The sequence below is a fragment of the Cebidichthys violaceus genome, unplaced genomic scaffold, assembly GCF_023349555.1.
Source record: "Cebidichthys violaceus isolate CVI_PGR_0920_01 unplaced genomic scaffold, fCebVio1.0.p SCAF_16, whole genome shotgun sequence".
NCBI classification, from domain to species: Eukaryota; Metazoa; Chordata; class Actinopteri; order Perciformes; family Stichaeidae; genus Cebidichthys; species Cebidichthys violaceus.
Genome location: NW_027176329.1, coordinates 14843905 through 14854379, shown reverse-complemented (window position 1 = coordinate 14854379; position 10475 = coordinate 14843905). Strand labels below are relative to the sequence as shown.

Sequence of the window (10475 nt, the reverse complement as noted above, 5' to 3'; positions counted from 1 at the left end):
TATTACGACCACAGTGGTCAGTTTTTTTACATAGAGTTAAGCCCGACCTCCTCTACAGCGCGTGTGACTGGAATAAACACAAACCGCCCTGTGGTCAAACTCGCTCGAGGAACACAAGGCGAAAAGTTTGATTCGTACAAACTATTTTGTGTTGCATGTAGGTTGTATCCACTTCTGAAAATGTGATAACAGCAACTGTGATTGAAGGACAGTGGCTTTGTTTAAAGCCCAAATAAACAGCATGCACTCTCATACATAGTCATAGTAGGTATCAGTGAAGTATTATCAAGAACTCCAATTATACTCACATTGATGAAGAGCATTTCTATCCATGTAAACTGCTATTTCAAACTATCAACAATTCGTTTTCACCACATGTTGCACTTTGAATGATGGGATGCTTCACTCTCTCTTCCATTGTTTTGTCTTTTAAGAATGCTGCTTTCTAGGCTACAAACAACCATCCTCTGCTACAGAAAAGCAGCGCTGACATTTAACAAATGAAGGCGTCTTCCTCTGGGTAAACGCCTCTGTACATCCTGTGCTCTGTGTACTTGTATGGTGATATTTGCAAGGTAGAAGTGACTGATGTTTCAATGATTTTAGATCAATGCCTCGTGGAGCGCTAAGACCAAAATGTAGAACGAGATTCAACATCCCTATGCACTTGTCTTCCAGGTCTAAATTAGATTTAATAATATATGCACATGCTACTTGCATAATAAACACTCCAGTTGCATGCTATGTTCAGTAATAAGACAGAACGAGCAGCGAGGCTATGTATGGACATACTGTGGTTGTCAAATGTCCCATATGGAAACTGGAATATTAATGGAATCCATTCAAACGTCATTATTGGAGAATACCTCACTGTAATTGCTGTCCATAATAGTATTGTCATGTTAATGTGACTGTAGCGAGTGACATGCCGTACTTTACTGCCTCCTTGTCCTCTGGTTCTCGCTAAAGGGAGCCACTAAAACCTGCAGCCAGGTACACGGTGATAACATTTCTCTCTCCAGCGGTGCAATGTGTAAGATGTAGCCACACGCTGGCCAGATCTAACATGCGGCGCCTTTAAATAGTCTTCTAAATACACGAGCCGACTCGTCTGTGTCACCGCTACTCGCAGCGGTCGGAGTGCTGAGGTCACCGACTCTCTGGACCTGCTGGGAGCCCGTCGGGCAAGCCAGATGAATAAGTAATGCTGTCCCTTTACGTAGCAAACTGCTGCTTGAATGCCTTTGAGGAAGGGCGCGTAAAGCTCATTAACCCCAACCTTAACCCCATCTGCTCCAGTGAATCTGCCCACTGCAGCCTGCACCAGACTGCGGTTGCACATGGCAGCTCCCAGGTGGGCATTTTAGAGAGGGCATCATTTACAAAGCTGAAAATATGACTTCTGTTGACGTTGCCTTGGTTAAATATGGGTGTATAAATAGATGTACTGTTGTCCGAAGTGGATATATAGCATGCTGGGGACTCGCTGAGAGAGTGCACCAATGTAGAATGAAACGGGAATGAAACAAGGCTGACAGCGCTTTGAAAACAACACGCAGCTGCTTTACGCTCCTCGCCTGTCAGAGTCAAAGACAATAAATCAAACGGAACCTTCAGTGTTTGCGGTGCACCGTGTAATTATTTACACACTTTCGTTGCCAAGTCGTTTTTTTGATTTAACCACAGGGAGACGGACTGGATTACATCCAACAGTCATTTTACTGCGATGCGAAATTCTAAACAGTCTCCACCTGTCGAGAGAACATGAGCAGACAAATATGCATGAAATCAATCCAGTGCTGGGCCGCAGTTTAAAAACAAAAAACAAATCTTAAACTAATACTGTAAATTAAAAATGAGTATGAAACAAACAATTGTTTGCTGTTCGCCAAGGATTCACATGCAAGTAAAGTGATGATTGTGTTGCTGGTAAGATGACCTGCAGAATAAAGAGAAAGCTTCTTCCCCTTCAGTAAACTCAGTCGCCGTAATCGTTGGTTGGAAAAAGACTTCGGACCAAAAAGCACAATCAAATAATTTAAATCACCTCACTTGGACTGAACAAATGTTTCGAGGCAAAGAAGTTTGATATTACAGTCAAAGCAAACACACATATTACAGAACATATATATTAAAATACAAAACCACATGTAAATAGCTCATGAAGTTCATGTAAATTACGAAGAAATTGTCTTTGGGTCTGATTTCCGATGTGTCCATAACGTCAAATATAAAGCAGGTTACAGTACAGTAACAGACAAATGTCCACTTGATGTCTCATGCATGTATGCATTTTCACAAAGAACTTCCGTCTTAACAGGAAACACCTTGGTTAGGTTTTAGGAGAAGATCCTGGTTATGTTTTATGGGAAAAATAAATCAACTTTGACTTGACACGAACAGCGGTCTCCTGGGTGAAAGTCCAGTGTTTTTGGACCCGCACATCCACCCCGTCCTCTTCCTGACGGGGAGTTTGTCGGCCTTCATAGTTCCTGGTTCATAAATACGTGGATTATATATGAATTGATTTATCAGAAATAAACAATATACAGAACATTACTTTTTTATAGGTAGAGCAGAGAACGGTGTAGAAGAACAGTCTCCTGCAGTTTTTTCTTTCACAATACAAAGTTATTAATTTACTGTTTTCAGTGTTTGAAACGAAAGTCCAGCAACAAATGTACATTAAAACATATACATGTTTCCATTCGTAATTTAAAAAAAAAGGAAATTACATTGAATAACAAAGAGCACATAATCATCACTAATTTAACAAGATGGAATAACGTAAATGCAATTCCTGTTGCCAGTCACCTAGCAACAGGTGACCTCGGCCAGAATGTGAAAAGCTTAATGGTCCTTCACGAGGAGTTCTTGAATACCGGCCTCTTGCACCCTTGACGCACGCTCTAAATGAAAGACCTTTTTTTCTTCTCATTACTCACTGATTTCATATTGAGGTGTTTTTGCATTCATGTCTTTATGATTGTTGAAGACATCTCCTTTTTAGGTTGTTTTTTTGGGGGGGGGGGGTTTTAGGAAAAACAATGGCCGACTTCTGTGAAGGGAACTCAGCTGTGTCCACATTTATGTCCACACTTGACAACGTAATGAGACCTTCCTGATTGGATAGTCATCAGATATATTTTCTTATTAAAGGAGCAGCTGTACAACAGTGGATAAATGTATTTAATTTCCTATAAATTCTTCACACTTTAAGTCACCTGTTTACAGTTCATAAAGACATACACAATTTATATATATATATATACAAAAACTGGTACAGATACAGAAAAGGTGCTGTTGGGAGGAAGGGATATGTTTTTTTATCTTCTTCAATCATGATATCAGCTGTCTAGATCAGCTGGTCTCTCTATTCAATAGCACAACGCTGTCTCTCTACCTTCAGTACGTTCATGCCGCTGTTACGCAACCCTCCACCTCCCCATCTCTGCCCAATCTTTGCAGATTCATCAACCTCATCATTCTATCAGCCACCATCACCACCAGTGTCCGGACTCCACGGGGGGGGATTTCTATTGTTGCCGCTCAGGGCAATCACAACTCCATCACAAATCTCCTCGTCGAGTTCAAGCGCCAAATCATTTGTGTGTAACTCACTAACGCAGCATCTGTTAGAATACATGTTAACTACTAATCAGTCAATTGTCTCTTCTGATTGAACTCCTTCTGAGGTCAGTGAGTCTGTGTTTTACTACCATGTCACTTGTCTATAACGGTCCGATCTATCGCCATGACACATCTAGTTTTCCACAATTTAAAACATGTAATGCTGACAATGAAAGAAAATCTGCTTGTTTAATTAACAGGCGTCTTCTCATCAGCAGTCACTTAACAGGACTCAGACAGCAGGTCTCGGCTGTTTACCTCCCCTCTTCCTTTGGCTCTCCTCGGGAGGGGAACTCCCGTTTCACATTGGGATCCCGATCGGATCCCAATGTGAACAAGATCCGACCTCTGAGCGTACGGACTTAAAACAATGAATGCGTCCTGGCCTGATGGGATTACAAAAGTTGCATTGAAAAGTGTAAAGACGTTTTTTTTTTTTTTTTTTTGTGTGGGATGATTCCATGACTTGTTTTTGTTTCTTCCAAAATCTGGTGAAAAGCATTAAAAACAGAATAAAATGAAAAAGGTATGAACAAAGAGCCTGAGACGCTGTCCACTGTGACAAACATAGGTGGAAATAAAACCTGCAGCCTCTCAGTCCTCACGGCACTCAGTCTGACAGCCGCGGCCTTAAAAGCATATTAACCCTGTCTGGTAGTGAGTTTAATGGATGAATCCCGAGCCTCTCCACCTGCTCCCCCACTGTACTTCTCTCTGCAGGGGAGCTTCCGCTAAAAGCCTCATTTGTAAACAGCGCTTGTTGCTCTTTGGTTTGTCATCCTGGATGTAACACCGAGAGACGAGGGTGTTGATGAGTCGACCCGGCAGCTCAGCCCGTCTCCCCGGTACGGTTTGATTAGCGCTACAGCTGTTGCTGCTGTTGTCGTCGGCGGCGGCGGCGGCAAATCCCTCACTAATTTTGGAAAATCACAGAAGTTTGCCGCTCGTTCACTCAGCCGGCGGTTAGACTCGCTCCCACATTCTTTAGATAGCTGAGACGAGGGAAGACAATCTCCTCCCGTCTTCACCCGGAGACGTGTACCTCTGCTGTTTATACCACGCTCATTATCTTTGTCACGCAGTAGTGAGCTGGCGGAGCCCTCCAGGTTTGAGACGTGCATTACCTGTTTACTAAAGACAGTGTTGCAGCTTATATTGGCTATGGGAGCAGTGTGACCAACAGCTCTGCACACAGTTTGTCTTCACAGTATTCGTCTCCTTTCAGTCATGTTGTTGCATGAAATGTCCCCTTTTTGGCTCATCTGCCAAAAAAAAAGAAAAAATGCTGAACATAGTTTTTTTTTTTGCCAACCAAAGTGAATGGTAATTCATGACATGCCAGCTATTTTTTTTCGCCGATGTAAAGTAAATCTTTCAGTTATTGTGTATTGTGAGCTTGTCTTTATTCAGCGCTCCAATGTCGAGGTGAAGCGTCAACCAATCATGTGTTTTTGTTTCACCCTGTTCTGTTGTATCTAAAGTTTCTATCTAAAGTGTTGTTAGCCAGTTCCCAGTGATCTTTAACAATATCAGTATGTCACCGAGCATTTTAAATGCTGTACTTACCCATTGTGCAGCCGACCACCATGGAGCGCGCAACGCAACACCCTCGTCTTTCTACAGCGATGTGAATACGCTCAACCCTCATCACAGGAATACATAACAGTTCCTGGTTGTGACACAAAATGATGGAAAGAATGCTAATGGGAAGTCAATGAGGATCATTTTGTCATTGTGAACACAACAATTAAACACATCCACGTGAAAATGCAAAGGTCAGAGCTGATGTAATATGAACGGTGATAAAAAAAAGAAATACTTCTGATGGGTGAGAGGAGAAGTGGACGGGACTTAAAATCACAAGAAAAGTTATGTTTTCCTAAACCTAACTGAGTGGTTTTGTTGCCTGAACATTAAAAAGTGTCCGTTTCTGTGGTTTGCGGTCGACAAAATAATTAAACCAAGGCGTTGAAATTCAAACTCATCTCAAGTTACAAGCTGGCGCAGTTGGTGACAACCTTTTTTTTTTTTTTTTTAGTTTTGCTATACAAGCAGGACACGGTTTATTTGTCCAGCCGTGACAGACATTTGATGAAGTGCTACTTTATAGATGACAGGCTAACTTCTGAAACCGTATCTGATATTTGCATGTGTGTGTGTGTGTGTGTGTGTGTGTGTGTGTGTGTGTGTGTTGCAGAGCCCTACAGCCCGGCGGTGTGGGTGATGATGTTTGTGATGTGCCTGTCGGTGGTGGCTGTCACCGTCTTCATCTTTGAGTTCTTCAGCCCCGTGGGATACAATCGCAGCCTGCAGAGCGCCAAGAGTAAGAGACGCCAATCAACCCACTGCCACTGCATCGTTTCACGACATTAGCACCAACTTGTCACTTCATCAGTTATGTAAGCGGGGGGGTGGGGGGGGGGCTGATTTGAGGAGGGCGTTTGCTCAAATTATGCAAAACGTCTCCGCTTTTTTTCCCCCCCACTGTCGAAACAATCACTCCACACCCACGCTTGTTTATTTGTAATAAAAACAACAGCGACGGCGCGGTGGTGGTTTGATTTTTGACATTTTTACAGTACTTGTCAGTTCATCGTTTGTTCCAAACCGTTTACTGGCTGCGACATTCATTTTTAATAATCATTCGGAAATGTTATTCATTACTTTATTATAAACTGACACAAGTGGAATCATTCAGACCTGGAGTGACAGGGAGGTGTATGTTGTCGCTTCTACTTTCTTCTGTGCTAAAACACATTTGCTTCTGTCCCTCTTCATTCTGAAACGCGCTGCCTTTAAGCTCTCTAAGCCTCTGTTTCCCGTTAACCTAATCCTCTGATGCTATAACACTTCCAACAGCAGAAGGTGGAAAGTGGTTGAAAAGTCCACTAACCAGCTGCTAGGAACTGAAGAACCAACTGGATTCACTGGATTAAGACGGTATAAGTTTGCCGTTGGCCGACTCTATTTCAGGCGGCATTTTGAAAGGGCACCGTCGCTGCATCTTGTTCTTAGCGCTGCCCAAGAAGATTGTGATTGGTTAAAAGAAATATAAGACAATACAGACCTTTCTTCAGTGCAGATTAATGCCCATGATTTTGGAACGTTAACCTTGGTCTTGCATATTAACTGTACCATCGTTCTCATTATCTAACTTCAGATTTGACGAGGCCTAGCTTAACATCCACCAGCTAATTTCTGTCAAAGTGTCTCCTAAAATCCTGATATCTCTCTCTCTCTCTCTCTCTCTCTCTCTCTCTCTCTCTCTCTCTCTCTCTCTCTCTCTCTCTCTCTCTCTCTCTCTCTCTCTCTCTCTCAGAGTCAGGTGGATCCAAGTTCACCATAGGGAAGTCCGTCTGGCTGCTCTGGGCGCTGGTCTTCAACAACTCTGTGCCTGTGGAGAATCCCAGAGGAACCACCAGCAAGATCATGGTGAGTCACTCCAGCCGACTCGCCGGCTGGCTGAGTCGTTGAATGTCTGATCACTTGATTGTTTCATTTGTTTGGGAGCCGGTGGACCACGCAACACCTAGAAGGCATTGATTTGATGATTTGCAGGCGAAATTATGTCGTTTTAGAAGTCAAAGTTACATATAACATTTGTTTCAGAAGCGATTAAATGATTATGTTTTCTTTTTCCATTTGGCAAAGACTCCCTCACTTTAAAATGAAACCATTAAGGGCGTTTTCACAATGTCATCTGATTGTCTAGTTAGAATCGGAGAGAAATTAATACTTTTGGTGCGTTTTCTTCTACGTCTGCTTCGGTAAATAAAATAAAATAATAACTTGCTGAGGGGCATGTATGACGGAGCAAATGTAGCTCTTCCGTCTCGAGAGCTGCCACTTCCTTTCATGGGATCTGGGAATTTGAAATATTGCTGTCGATGTTTTTCTTTTTTTTTTTACTCGACACTGATCTACTGTGCGCAGAAATGCCTTCTCCTCCAGTTTTTCTCGAATGACGTTATAAACTACATTTGTGGTCTTTATTTAGCATATTCTGCATGTTCTCTTTGGCCCAAATATCAAGCAAACATTAGGCTTCTTCACCTGTGTCCATTTCAACAAATGCCTGCGCATGTTCTCACTGCAATCGAACCGAACTAGGGGCCGATTGTTAGTGCGATTAATGCGTTCAAAAATAAATCACTCGAGGGATTGAACCACACCAGAGATTGATTAAAACGGAGCTAAAACACTGTTGCATGTAAGCTAGATGTCTAATAACGTCGCTGTTAATTAAATGTGAAATAATGAATTAAATACATTTTTGCCGAGACTCATCACATTACGGGCAATGTTTAATAGGCAAAATGACTCGTTAATTAAGTATTTATGCAGTATAAATTAAAATTGTATTGACAGGTAAAATGTTATACGATATCGCTACATCTACAACTTTATCTTGACGTTACCATTTCTGGAGGTTTTCCCCCTCACGCCGGGTTGTCAAAATTTTCGAATTAGCCCCGCCCCCTCGTCTTTTTGGCGCCCATGTAAACCAATAATTTGGCTGTTCACACAGCGGCGGCGCAGTTCTCCATGGCCGGCTCGCTATCTTTCGCCTGGTCTATTATCGCCACGTGCCGTGGGCAAATCAAGCACACACACTTTAAATGGCGGCACGCTTATTTCATCATTTATCAGAATCAGATCATTTTTATAGTTTATAGAAGTGGATAAAAAACACGGTAAATTAGCACAGATACTGTATATTTTAACACATTTGAGGTACTTGTACTTTGATTGTATGATTATTTACCTTTTATTTATTATTATTTACTATATATATATATATATATATATATATATATATATATATATGTATATATGTATATATATATATATATATATATGTATATATATATATACTGTATATATATATATATATATATGCGTGCCCCCATTTAAAAGAGAAAATACATTTGTGAATTTTACGAGCCAGTGCAATCAGTTCATTCACTTGTTTCACAGCAGTGGTATTTCTAATACCTGCTGTTACTCTATGTTCCCACGACATGAAGAGAAAAATCAGTTCAAAGCTCGCCCCCTCTCTGCAGAGCAAAGAGCCACAGGAGGTGAGCAACTCAAGGTGTCTTTTTTCTTCTGACTGTCACAAGTGCTTTCCACAACAACCCCAATCATCACAAGAGCTCATTAGCTGCTCAATGGGCTTTACAAAAGGGGGTCAGAGGAGAGGTTCTTAGTTCTTTTTCTCCCCAAATGTTGTAGTTTTTAGTTAAACTGGTTTGCTTTACGCACCATGTGGCAGGAGTAGGTTTGATGGGCTGCAGTATTTTTATCTTACTATAGAAGATTTGTTTTTTTTAAATACACCAAAGAGACAAAATCCAAATCTGATCCATTTCCAACTATTATTTCACACAGCCGCAACTATTCACAAGCAACGAAACAGATAAAAAGTCATCTTTAATTGAAAGCTTGTGCTCAAAATGACTTTCATTCAATTGTGAATTTTCTCTTACCTGCATAAGCCAGTTCAGGGTCATCACTGTCCATCCCAGGATGCTCTCTGTCGGTGAATGACAACCCTGTATAATTGATGACATACATTAAAGCCTAATAGGTTTTACATCAGCCGAGGTCATCTCACCAGGAAGTCATTGTCAGTGAGGAGTCCGTCCTTCAACCCTCCCGTTAGGACGAATCCTCCATCTGAAGCGTCCTCGAGCGAAACACTTAATTCCCGTTCACTAAGACGACTTCTTTTTAAATCGCGCCTCTGTTGCCAGAGCGGAGAGAGTGTGCATTGTTCATTGTATTCATTAAGAAAATGCCGAAAATGAACTTTTGGCATAAACACAGAGTACTGTGGAAGCAAACGGCCCCGTTCATCACCGACTGCAAGTGCAAAGTTAGAGCGGAGACTAATCCACTTCTCTCACTTGATCCTGGCTGAATGTCAACAGTGCAGCATCTTGCAGCAATAAAAGCAGCACTTCTGCACAGCTCAAAGTCTTCACGCCAAGTCCTTAAATCACCATTCAAAGGATCTGTTTTTATGCGCTACAGTTAATTTGGGTCAGCTGGTGTTATCAAGTAGTGGGAATTGTACTTAAATGTGTTACTTAAGAGGCAATACTACAATGAAAATACTAAATTGTAGGTAAATGTCCTGTTTCTAAAAACTGTACTTTGGTGCAGGTGCAAATACTCATACAATCACAGTAAGAGTACCTCAAATGTGTACTTAAATACAGTATCTGTGTTAATTCACTGTGTTTTTCATTATTCATGTATATGTGTCGGACATAATAAGATATAATGTCAGGCTCGAGAAAGAGAAATCTACAACATGTCACTATATCATTATGATAACTTAAGTTCAAGTAAGAAAAGGACACTTTTTTTTTTTTTTTTTTTTTGGAGGCTCAAGTGTCATGCTGAAAAATACAACTCAACCCTCCAGGCAAGACATCGCATCAGCTGTGGGTTTAGCAATGAAATGCCAAGAAGAGGAAGAAAAAGAAAAAAGTGTCACTGAAATCTTAAAATACTTCCACACCCGTCAGACTGAGCCCTCATTGATCGTCCTCCTCCAGGTGCTGGTGTGGGCCTTCTTCGCTGTCATCTTCCTGGCCTCCTACACTGCCAACCTGGCTGCCTTCATGATCCAGGAGGAATACATCGACACGGTGTCAGGGCTGTCGGATAAGAAGGTATACCGTCTGGGAGGGATGGGGTTAATGGACGGATGCGCGCACGATAGGCCGAATACTGTAGCGTACGTTTACATATCCTAAAGTTAGCTTTTAAAAGTAAAGAAACAGCTGAGAGAGAGAGAGAGAGAGAGAACGAAAAATTAGATCGTCCTACAGATG

At 41.6% G+C, this 10475-nt stretch overlaps 1 protein-coding gene across 1 annotated transcript in view; it reads left to right on the top strand.

Annotated features, from left to right (window-relative positions):
• Positions 1-10475, top strand: part of grin2da (glutamate receptor, ionotropic, N-methyl D-aspartate 2D, a) — a 121699-nt gene that overhangs the window by 82410 nt on the left and 28814 nt on the right. The window contains exons 10-12 of the mRNA XM_068711471.1: positions 5828-5953; positions 6950-7062; positions 10197-10313. Coding sequence (XP_068567572.1) covers positions 5828-5953; positions 6950-7062; positions 10197-10313 — 356 coding nt within the window. The remainder of the gene's footprint in view (positions 1-5827; positions 5954-6949; positions 7063-10196; positions 10314-10475) is intronic.